The sequence below is a fragment of the Electrophorus electricus genome, chromosome 3, assembly GCF_041902795.1.
Source record: "Electrophorus electricus isolate QZ-2024a chromosome 3, ASM4190279v1, whole genome shotgun sequence".
In the NCBI taxonomy this organism is placed as follows: Eukaryota; Metazoa; Chordata; class Actinopteri; order Gymnotiformes; family Gymnotidae; genus Electrophorus; species Electrophorus electricus.
Genome location: NC_137499.1, coordinates 12,805,001 through 12,817,500, shown reverse-complemented (window position 1 = coordinate 12,817,500; position 12,500 = coordinate 12,805,001). Strand labels below are relative to the sequence as shown.

The window sequence follows — 12,500 nt, the reverse complement described above, 5'->3', positions numbered from 1 at the left end:
TCAGTTCTGTGGCTCCTAACTGCATTATTTTGGAGACAGAACCTTTGCTTACGCTCAGTGTTGGATACTCTATGTCACTCTCTGAGATCTAAACCTGTCTTACAGTTCCCCACAGCTTTCTAGGTACATAAACTGTCTTTGTTGTCATGGTAGCAGCAGCTGTTGTTGAAAAAAACAAGGACTATATAAACCTAATCTATTTATTATTATGAATATGATTATTAATATTATTATTATTATTATCATTATTATTATTATTATTGATATTATTGATATTTCTATGATCATTTATTTCTCTGCAGCTGATGTTTAACATATTCATATTGTGGTTTATGGTTAAATACGGTCCATGATGACTTAAACAGGAAATTTTTATACTTTGTACTGTGTACTTTTCTACAGCTCTCTTGAAGGTGGATTCCACAAGTGGACACTTCTCTTCAGTCTTCAGTTCTACTGTTTCTGGCACTTTACCTGAACCGCATCTACTCTTCAAGGAAGAGGTCACCATCACTGAAGATGACCACCCATAACCACTCAGGTAAAGTGACTGTAAATGTGCAAATTTACTCTATATCTAGAGTAGAGTATATCTAGAGTACAGTATATCTAGAGTAGAATATATCTAGAGTAGAGTATATCTAGAGTAGAGTAGATCTAGAGTAGATCTAGAGTAGAGTATATCTAGAGTATAGTATATCTAGAGTAGAATATATCTAGAGTAGGCTATATCTAGGGTATGTCTAGAGTAAGTCTAGAGTGGATTGTATCTAGAGAAGAGTATATCTTGAGTATATGTAGAGTTTATCTAGAGTATATCTAGAGTGTATCTAGAGTAGGCTATATCCAGGGTATATCTAGAGTATATCTAGAATAGAATAGATCTAGAGTGCATCTATAGTAGAGTATATCTAGAGTATAGTATATCTAGAGTAGAATATATCTAGAGTAGGCTATTTCTAGGGTATGTCTAGAGTATGTCTACAGTAGAGTGTATCTAGAGAAGAGTATATCTTGAGTATATGTAGAGTTTATCTAGAGTATATCTAGAGTGTATCTAGAGTAGGGTATATCTAGAGTAGAGTCTCTCATCTAGAGTGAACCTACCACTCAACCTTAGGATACAGATTATTGTTCAGTTTAATGCAAAATGTGGCCAACTGACAAGTTTATAGATGTGTGATAATGCTTACTGACTGTAGCATTTCATTAGTGAAACACAAAACCTCAGGCCAACACTTGCTATGACTGCATCTAATGGGCAGAATTACCACATTTACATTCCTACATGTTGGGATTATGATGTGCCTTTCCATACATGCTGTTAAAACACACTGGTGATGCCATTGTTAAAGACAGTCTTAAGTTTGTTAAAGACTATCTTGAGTTTGTTAAAGACTAGCTTGAGTTTGCTAAAGATTGGCTTGTGTTTCGTTAAAGATTGGCTTGTGTTCGTTACAGACCGGCTTGTGTTCATTAAAGACTGGCTTGTGTCCTTTAAAGACTGGACTGTGTTTGTTAAAGACCGACTTGTGCACTCTGTCATCAGATGATGGTCAGAATGTTTATACACATAGTGATTATGTGATGTGTTCAACAGTTCATGTGCATACTGCAGCCATCTACAGTATCAATACTGAGAAGGACAATATTACCATAATGATTAACAAATTACATGTTGAACATGCCTAACAGTTTCAGTGTCAGGCAGGCATGATAAAGTGATGTATTCAAATCAAACTGGCAACTATATAGTCATTTCACAGAATTAGCAAGATTCACATTTTCGTGTTTTTAAGATAAATCAACTTGAATTAATTTTTTTTAATTAAAAAATATAAACCCAGTAACCTTGCTACAGATGGCTACACCACCAAATATGAAAAGCCTGGAAGATTTGTGCACTGAAATGAGGGAAGAAGGTGAACCCTTCTGCGCTAATGCATGCACTACACTCCGCTTTGTCACTCCGTCTCTGTGTATGACTGCCAGCCGTTTTAATCGAGGGTCTGTGTGGTGGTGTAATGGGTTTTCTCATCTAACACTGCACTAAACACCAGATCTAACACTGCACTAAACACCTGATCTAACACTGCACTAAATAGAGTTATCTATTTTGAAGCGACTATTTAATACTCATCAGTTCATTATCTTCACTTTTGCTTGAAAATTTTACTTCTGTATATTTTGTGCTATGGTTATGTTTAAGCTTTGTTCAATCATTCAATATAATTGAATATAATTACATTTTAAAGTATATATACACACATTGTATCACTTTATGGTAGATAACTAGATCATTCTTGACTAGTATTTAATATGACTGTTAACTGTGGTGATGGTGGAAGAAGATGGTTATGAAGGAAGTTTGCTCTGAACGGCACTTCTTGAATAGCACTTCCTGAATAGCACTTCCTGAACACTACTTCCTGAACAGCATTCCTACTCATTTGTGATATACGATGTGTAGTCATAACTGAGCATCAGACAAGTCCTGGCTCCTCTGTTTATCATTTTCTTTAACTCTAACACTCAAACTTCTGAGGAAAGTAGGCGTTCTCTGACTTCCTGGCACTGATCATACACCGATCATCTAACCGAGATAGCGAGCATTTCTGGGCCAGATAACAGTCCATCAAAGGAGCTCTTTATCCCTCACAACCCCGTTTCCATTTTACCCTTTTAATCTGACGTCATTTTACAAAAAGAACATTGACCGCTGCATAACATCTGACTCAGTGACAGTGACAGTAAACATTTCTGGTATTTCTCCTGCGTAGGAGCTGCGCAGAAGGTTGAAGCTTGTTTGATGTATGTTAGCAGCCTGGTGATATTAAAGACCAAGCTAATGTTGTTGAATTAGGTTGCACACACTGCCTAGCTTATAACTACATGATTTCAGAAATGCTTAAATTATAGAACATGCCACTGGGAAATGAAACTGGCAGCTAAATTAATAACTGGCTAATTAAACCTTCAGTACAAGTCATTTCTATATGAACTTTTCTACAACAGTATTCACACTTTTTTGTAAGAAACCGGTTGGTGTTGTCTGTAAGGGACCGGGCACTGATATTTTTTGATTATTTGTTTGTTTGTGTTGTTTTTATTTTGTCTCTGTTCTTTAGCACACTGGATTTGATATGAATTGAGGTTAGAGTGAGGTTAGAGTTCAGATCGCCAGCATTAAGTCATAGGCACTGCATTAGCCTTACAGACACAACAGTCATTTTTACTTATAGTGCCTGCCATTTCAGAGGTCCATGAGCTATTGAATAGTTAACGTTCTGGACAAATGGACATGCTGGACAGTTAGCTGATGTTCCCTGCAGCCTTCTCCAATTCCTGTTGGTTTTAGGATCTTTTTACTTGTATTGTCTTGTCTTGGGCAAGTGACATGCCCTAAAAATAACTCCCTAGCTTCGTAATGTCTCGGGTCACCGGGCCTTGTGTGAGAGCATGCGTGTGCTCTTAGCTTCAGGGTTCAGGGCGTTCATATTCTTTCCCGCAATTTTCATGTGTTTGCAAAGTCACTGCAGACAACATCAGAGTCAAGTTGTTTGGTTGGAGTTTGGTTGAAACAGAGCAACTGGATTTTAGAATTCAGCCTTTTGCTGTCATTGCTGACATCATCAGTAAAGACTGGTGAGATTGGTGGTTCTGGTGGGATTGGTGGGACCGGTGAGACTGGTGGGACTGGTGAGACTGGTGGTTCTGGTGGGACTGGTGGGACTGGTGGCTCTTTTGGGACTGGTGGGAGTGGTGAGACTGGTGGTTCTGGTGGCTCTTTTGAGACTGGTGGGAGTGGTGAGACTGGTGGCTCTTTTGGGACTGGTGGGAGTGGTGAGACTGGTGGCTCTTTTGGGACTGGTGGGAGTGGTGAGACTGGTGGTTCTGGTGAGACTGGTGAGATTGGTGGTTCTGGTGGGACTGGTGGGACCGGTGAGACTGGTAGGACTGATGAGACTGGTGTTTCTGGTGGGACTGGTGGGACTGGTGAGACTGGTGGCTCTTTTGGGACTGGTGGGAGTGGTGAGACTGGTGGTTCTGGTGGCTCTTTTGGGACTGGTGGGAGTGGTGAGACTGGTGGTTCTGGTGAGACTGGTGAGATTGGTGGTTCTGATGGGACTGGTGGCTCTTTTGGGACTAGTGGGAGTGGTGAGACTGGTCGTTCTGGTGAGACTGGTGGGTCTGCTGGCGGCCATGCAAGCCAAAGCCTCCGTGTTTCCCACAATGCTCCCTGTTTCCCACACTGCACCACAGAACCTAAGCAGTTGCTTTCCATTCAGAAATGTAGTTTTTATGTACTTTAAACTGTAACCTGACCTCTCTGTTCATAAGATTTATTAGTGGTTGAGGAAAACTTCAGTTAGTTACTACCCTTGGTCCTCCATGGCCTTACAGGTGAATTGCTATTGCTAGTCCAGTCGTCTGTTGTTTTACATTTACATTTACATTGACGGCATATAGAAGACGCTCTTATCCAGAGTGACTTACAAAAGTGCTTTGTCATTTACTCATAGAATATATCCAAGTACAGTACAGTAGGTTAGAATTAAACATACCAATGAACTAGAATACTGTAGAATACAGGGATGAATGCTGATACCTAGAAGTGCAAAATACATAAGGTCTATCTTAAACAATGAGTGCTATAAACAATAAGTGCTAGAGTTTGTTAAACAACATAAACAGTGCCCTACAATAAGTACTAAATTAGTCAGTCAATAAAGGAACAGTGTCAGTTGTCCTTTAAATATTTTGCAAATAGATGGGTCTTCAGTCTGCGTTTGAAGACTGCAAGGGACTCTGCTGTCCGGAAGTGGAAGTTCATTCCACCATCTTGGAGCCAGGACAGAAAATAGTTTCGATGCTTGTCACCCATGAGACCTGAAGCAAGGTATTTCAAGCCGAGCTGTACTTGAGGTTCAAAGTACTCGAGGAACGGATCGGGCTTTGACCATTGACTTCATGTATGAAGGGGCTGGTCCATTTTTGGCTTTGTAGGCAAGCATAAAGGTTTTAAATCTGATGCGTGCAGCTACAGGGAGCCAATGAAGGGAGCACAGCAGTGGAGTAACGTGTGAACTTCGGAAGATTGAAGACCAGTCATGCTGCTGCATTCTGGACAAGTTGTAGAGGTTTGTTGGCTCTTAGAGGAAGACCAGCAAGTAGCGAGTTGCAGTAGTCTAGCTTTGAGATCACAAGAGACTGCACAAGCACCTGGGTAGCTTCCTGCGAAAGAAAGGGTCAAATCCTTCCTATGTTACCAAGGAGGAATCTGCAAGACCAGGTTAGATTAGAAACATGAGTTGAGAACGACAACTGGTTATCCAAAGCTACACCCAGGCTACGGGCAGCTTCGGACGGTAATACCAGGGGTTTTCTTCATGACTGTGTAACACAGTTTATTTTTATGCGTCCCTGACTGATTTATTCAGAGTTTTAGCCTCGTGCTAGCCTGCCTGCCACATTTTGGTACTCATGAAAGAACAGCAGCAGTCTCCATACACTACTCTAGATGTGTTCTAGAGTCACTTCTAGACCTCTTGTTCCTTGTTCCTGCGCTAATGACACAACAAAGCACAGCTGTCTAAGAACCACTCAAGCATGCAACTGTAGGCTTGTGTAGAAAACATTGTTTGATTCCAGCGCACACAATGTAGATTTAAATACCTTCAAACGTAACACAACCTCCTTCAGCATCAGTCATCATTCCATTTGAAACATACCACTGGAGCACAGAGCCTGGAGAGTAGCTCACCGAAGTGGCTTGGGACAGTATTAACCAGAGTAAGCTGGTTCAACCCACTGTTCCCAGATCAGGAAAGCAGCAGGGACTGGACTGCAGTTCAGCTCTTATTGAATTCAGATACAAAGCAGGATGCCGCCAGTCGCATGAGATTGCTGGGAAGGATCGGAAGGTCATATGTAGATTTGCACAATGTGCTACATACAAACAGGAACGCTCCGTTTAAAAAGTAGCCCTTTTTCTCTTCTGGTGCACAGTCACAAGCAGCTCCATGCCTAGTACTGGTCTGATGGTCATGAGTTATGATTCATATTTGTGTACAACGAACTCACATTGCGGTTCATTTTCCTCATTGGTGAAGCGAAGAAGTGTCAGGACTTGTCAACGCCAGGTAACAAGGTGCTTCATTATCGTGTTTATTAACTTTGGCAGTGGTTGAGGGTTTTATGTATCGCAACGTTCCAAGTCCAATGCTAACGGTCATGGCCAGGCTTGCAAAGATCAGTCGTGTAAACCAGAACAATTAGCACATACTCAGAATCAAATATAAAGCATAAACAGCAAGAGGTGATTATAGTTCTGATGGTACTGGTGTTACTGGTGTTACTGGTGTTACTGGCGTTACTGGTGTTACTGGCGTTACTGGTGTTACTGGCGTTACGTGATTAATGTTTTTCTCCAAGTGCATTAAGATCTGCATGCAGCCCTCTTCTGAGGGAGAGCTGTCTCAATAGAGAGACATATTTCCAAAAATGTCCTGAACGAGGTGTTTAGTAATTATGTCGGCAGTACTACTGAGCGTGATGCTGTGAGCTAATGGCCACCATGATGCGTTCAGAGGCCTCTGTGTGCGTAATACTGGCTGGTTTAATGGACGTGCCCCTGTTCCTAGTGCATGGTCTGAACGCTATCGCTTCCTGCTGTTTTCACTTGCCATTAGCACCAGTATGAATATTTTTAGTTTCCAGATGTACCACTAGGAAGGCTTCCTGTTGGTTCTCTGTTCAATTCTGAGTCTTGCTACCCTGTGTTGCTACCCAGGATGTTTTGGGGTTTTTTGTCCTCTCTTGCAAAGTTTCTCTCTTGCAACTGTATCCATCATATGTGTATCCTTGATGAAAGGTTGCCATAAGTTAGAAAACAGCAGAAGGGAGAGACTTATATGACGTTATATTCAAAATGTCCTGATCTCTTCTTATCCATAGTCTGAGCACATGCACCTGTACGCACTAGCACTGCACAGTGTGTTTTTAGTGATGTTTTGAGATTTGCCTTTGTAGTACTGATATTGCAGATGTTTTTTTTTTATCGTGGGCTGGAAACATTCTGACCAATCTCTGGCATTGCAGTTTTGTGGAAAGCATTTTCTAACACAGGGAAAGTGTAGCCATCAAGGTTCTGTTCTGTAATGTCTTTTAAATTATTGCAAGATTGTTTCTTTGCAATAGGCATATATTATATTTGTATATTTGCATATCTGTAAGGTAGTATATAATGTAGTTATATTTGTATATTTGTAATGTAGTATATAATGTAGTTATATTTGCATATTTGCATATTTCAATGAAGTATATAATGTAGTTATATGTGCGTATATGTAATATAGTATATAATGTAGATGTATTCAGTTTAGTTTTTCCGCTGCATGGTACAACCCAAACATGCACAAAGTTGTACACAAACACTGGAAATGAGAAAACACATTTAGCTGCTCTGGATTAAATTTCCAATCTGAGGCACAAGATTACATGTTGTATCTGTTCCTTTCCGTGATTCTGATAAAGATTTAGATGGATTTTGGTAGATTATGTATTTGTTTTGGTGTGTAATAATTATCAAGTGCTATTTAGGGACATGTAGGATCCTGTGTGTGTGCGGAACACAGATAAATGTAAATTATTTTAATAGCTGCAGAGTTGAAGGTGAAATTGCCACTCTGTGTAAGGTGTGAAAAGGTCTGAGCATGTCCACAGATGACACACTGTGGCACTGGAAAGGATGTCTGAGTGCTTGATTGGACTCGATTGGTTTGAAATAACACGGAATCTGATCTTTACTTTCATGCATAGCCTGACATTGCCTCATGTCTCAAATTCCTTTAAAAGTAATTATAAACGAACCTTAAATCTCACTGTGGATTTACATTCGATTAAAACAAATATGTAAAATCCATTCTTTTCTTTCTCGTCTGTTCCTCCGTGTGACCGCATTGCTCTGTCTCCATCTTGCCATGTTTATATTTAACTCAGCAGGGTTTTCGCTTTATCCGGGATTAAAAGACTAATCTACCTGAATGGCAGAGCGTCTTAACAAAGCGCTATTTATACACCTGTGCAGCTCATGCACGTGCACAACGCAAACAAACGTGCCGACGCCCTCCCCAAACACCCCCCACCCCACCCCACCCCACCCCACCCCACCCTGGCACATGTGTTGCAGGCTAAAATTAGAACAGGTCTGCAGAACTCTCTTGACATGCTAATGCGCGCTGGAGCGGCTAGCACACGGCGTGCCGGTTTGAGAGCGTTGTAATTGGAATCAGGATGGAGATCAAGGAGAGAGCAGCAGAGAGAGAGCAGCAGGGAGAGCAGCAGGCTGCAGGCTGTGAGGTGTCAGGGCGTTTGTACCTACAAGGATACTGTTCCCACAGACCTAACAGGACCAGTTACACTCTGCACAGACAATGTCCTGCCTGGCTGCCTGTTGACATTTTATCCTTGTGTCTGTGCCCATTCTGTGATATCACAGAATCACAGTATGCATACAGAATGTCTCCATTTTTATTTTGCTAGCATTTCTTGTTTTTCTTTTTTTTTCTTTTTTTTTTTTTAAATTTATGGCTAAGATATGGAGAGGCTATTTATGGAAAAGATATGGATTCCTAAAAACATATCTGTAACCCAGCAGCAGTCTTTTAGGGTAATGATTTCTAAGTTTGTTCACTGAAATCTAATTCAACCAGTTTTACATAACAGAAGCCCTTTTCAGTGTCCATTAGCTAAATCAGGAGTGACAGTAAAACATTAGCGTAGCGCGTTTAGCACCCAGTCCAGCTGCTCAGAACAAGAGCTGTTTACTTCTCCCTTTAATTTCTCCGTGCATTGGGTGTCTGCACTCTACAGAAGCACCGAGCTCACAGAAAACCTTCTTTTGCATTTGTCTGCAGTTCATTCGACAGGCGGTTTGTTCTTTGGCAGGCCTAGTTAGTCATGCGTTCAATCAAAAGGAGTTTTCAAAGGGCTGTCAGAAGGACTCCGTAACATCCCTGTCTCCAGGGACCTGCCGCAGCCTACATTTGGCCCTTGTTTAATTTGCCTGGAAGTAAATAAAGAACAAATTCATTGGTGCAGGCTGCTCCGCAGGGCTTTAAAATCCGACCACTGATGTGCATACGACACAGTCCTCTCAGAACAGTCACTGTTACTGCTGCACTTCCGTGACCCAGAGTGATGATATTGCACGTGAATCGTCTGTCACCTCTGTATGTTCTTTCTGTGCAGTTCCCCTCTGACAGGGTTGTAGCTTAATGGTTTCCTCAGACTCAGGGTTAGTATACCAGCACCAGGGTTCCTCCCACAGAAATAACCAGGCAGACATCCACCCTGGAACATCCACCCTGGAACATCTACACATATATCCACCCGGAAATATTCATACACATCCACCCTGGAACATCCACACACATCCACCCTGGAATATTCATACACATCCACACATACCCACCCTGGAAAATTCACACATCCACACACACACACACACGCTGGAATATTCACACAGATGCACATACATCCACCCTGGAATATTCACACAGATCCACACACATCCACCCTGGAATATTCAAACATCCACCCACATCCACCCTGGAATATTCACACACATTCATGCACATCCACCCTGAAATAATCACACAGATCGACACACATCCACATAAATCCACCATGGAATATTCACACATCCACGCACAATCCATGCAAATTCACCCTGGAATATTTGCACATATCCACGCACATCCACCCTGGGATATTCACACAGATCCACACACATCCACAGAGATCCACACACATCCACCCTAGCTCATCTATAGGTGGCAACCGGTCCGGTTTCAAAGCCCTTCTGTTCACCAGGTGTTTGACTTCAGCAGTGGCACAAATCTGGCTTTACTTTCAAGGATAAATAGACACTGGGTGATCTGAGACAAAGGCAGCTCCTGGATGGTGTGCATCTAAAAATAGACACGTAGACACACTTACACACACACACACACACACACACACACACACACACACACACACACACACACACGCAAGACTACCACTAGTAGACCAGAGAAAATGAGCATGAACAAACGATGGATTTGCGACTTGTTATTCATAGCAGTGTTAGCAGGTATTTATAAAGCAGCTTTGTGATGTTCTATTCAGCTCTAATGCTGTAGGTGGAAAGTCTGTTCTGTTTGGTTATTTTTTTCTAGGGCTAGGGGCGGGTGGGACGGGTGGGGTTGGTGGGGTGGATGATTATGAAGATTTGTCTCATTTGGAGAGTGAAAATAGTCTCCCCACACATCTGACCCAGACCACTTATGATTGTGTCCCACATTGCTGACATATTCTGAAGACTAAAGAACATGGTTTGTACCCACAACTGTTAACTGAACATTTGTTTTAGAATAACAAATTTTCACGATTTCACATCAATTTCACATCTGTTCATGACTAGTGTTATTTCCTTAGAAACACCCTCAGAGAAATGTTGGATCTGTCTGATTGGTCGTGTCACACAGCTCGTCCAATAACAAATAGCCTAGAATATTAGAATAGGATCTTCTCTCCTAAGGCATTCACTCCCCACATACACACTCCCTGTTTCAGCTTTCTGCTCTGCCCTGTTCTTTAGTTGGGTCTCTCTGCTTTCCCTCTTACCCTTTGCATGTATTGATTGGATCGCATCTGAAGGCAAGCTCGCAACCCCCCCCCACCCCCATTTAGTGAAATTGAATTTTGTGCCCTTGAATGGAGAACCCAGTAGAACTGATTACAGAAGGAGAAACTCCTTTGTTTCTCACATTCATTTTAGATAGAGTCTGCGAGTCTGCCCTCTGCCAGTCTTGGAGATCAGGTCTGCTGTCTGCCAGTCTTGGAGATCAGGTCTGCTGTCTGCCAGTCTTGGAGATCAGGTCTGCTGTCTGCCAGTCTTGGAGATTAGGTCTGCTGTCTGCCAGTCTTGGAGATTAGGTCTGCTGTCTGCCAGTCTTGAAGATCAGGTCTGTTCTCTGTCAGTCTTGGAGATCAGGTCTGCTGTCTGCCAGTCTTGGAGATCAGGTCTGCTGTCTGCCAGTCTTGGAGATCAGGTCTGCTGTCTGCCAGTCTTGGAGATCAGGTCTGCTGTCTGCCAGTCTTGGAGATCAGGTCTGCTGTCTGCCAGACTCACACCCTCTGAAACCCCATCATCATGTCTTCATCTTGCTGCAGAGCTGCAGAGTGCAAAAAAAAAGAACTTTAGCAGTTAGCGCCTGACAGGACTTTCACTGGGCAACAAATGTCTGTCCCCGTCTGTGTTTGTCCCTGTTCAGACTCTAATGGGGTACCAGGAAGGAACCGTGCTGGCATAGGTAATACACCACTAATTTATTTCTCTTTCATAATTAACATGACCCTAACCCTAACACCGACCCTGGACTAATGAAGCTACTCTGATTTAGATGCAGATCTATACATGTCCATGCTTCTGACTCTCTTTTCCGCATGTCTCCTGCCTAGTGTTGAGTTATAACAGGTCTCTTTGCTATAAAAAGCACTGATCCACTTAATTTTCCCACATACTAAAAAAGAAAAAGAAGAAACGCCCTTGTAGCCGATGCAGTTTATTTGGCATCTAAACCACCTGAAGGTCTAGTAGGTGCTCGTGTTCTGGAGGTGAAAATATAGCACCACTGCGGAAAGTTCCTTTCAAAACCGGTGAAATCGTTGCGGCTCTCAGCTCATCCCTAGTGACGGTTGCTAGCTGCGCTCCCACGGACGACCGGAGCAGAGACGCCGCACGTCCCTCGGCGCCCATCCTCCCGTCGTGCGGTGTGAACGGTTGTGTTACTACTGCATCCCTTAAGATGCGCTCTGGAGTCGATTGTGCTTCAATGCCGTCTAGCTGTGCCAACGCAGCGTTAACTGTTGGGTTGGCAAGCCTGCATTAACTCCTTGGTTTACGTATGGGGTTAGTCTTATGTGTTTAGTCCTATGTGTGTGTTTGTCTTAGTCCTGTGTTACTGGAAGGTCACTGGCTTCCCTGGCCTCCAGTGACTGTGTTCGGTGTTATGTTTACTGGGATGAAGGCGAATGGGTCTGGTGACACGCTGGTCTGTGTTTGTCTCCTCAATGGTCTATATTCCCTTTCTTATATTCATGTACTCTCCTGAGGCCCAATAATGTTTCATTAATGTGTTTTTTATAAGCTAATAGCACCTGATAATGCTGGTAACTATGTGTGGTTTTGGGAAAGGATATTGGTTTATGAAGAACAGGGATGGCCTTGTATGAGAACACTTTCTTTTTTTTTTTCTAAATTCATCTGTCTTCCTATGAGGGCTCAAGGTGAAGCGCGGTCAGGGTTCACTCTTTTAACCGGCTGCTGGGACAAGATTCGTCTGTCCCCGCTGAGCAGTGCAGCAGCCTCAGGCCGGTGGGCGTCAGACGCAGCTACATCACGTGACATCACGACTCTAAAGGAGCAGGCACTCACACTCCTCTCTCGGGGG

At 42.6% G+C, this 12,500-nt stretch overlaps 1 protein-coding gene across 8 annotated transcripts in view; it reads left to right on the top strand.

Annotated features, from left to right (window-relative positions):
- The window catches only part of LOC113583690 (histone deacetylase 4-like), a 57,587-nt gene that overhangs the window by 6,178 nt on the left and 38,909 nt on the right, over positions 1 to 12,500 (top strand). For 7 of the 8 annotated variants that reach the window (XM_081710399.1, XM_081710396.1, XM_081710401.1 and 4 more), the window contains exon 2: positions 403 to 541. In XM_081710399.1, coding sequence (XP_081566525.1) covers positions 520 to 541 — 22 coding nt within the window. In that variant the 5' untranslated portion in view covers positions 403 to 519. Of the gene's footprint in view, positions 124 to 402; positions 542 to 12,500 lie in introns of all 8 variants that reach the window. The other variant, XM_081710398.1, reaches the window with a different exon arrangement.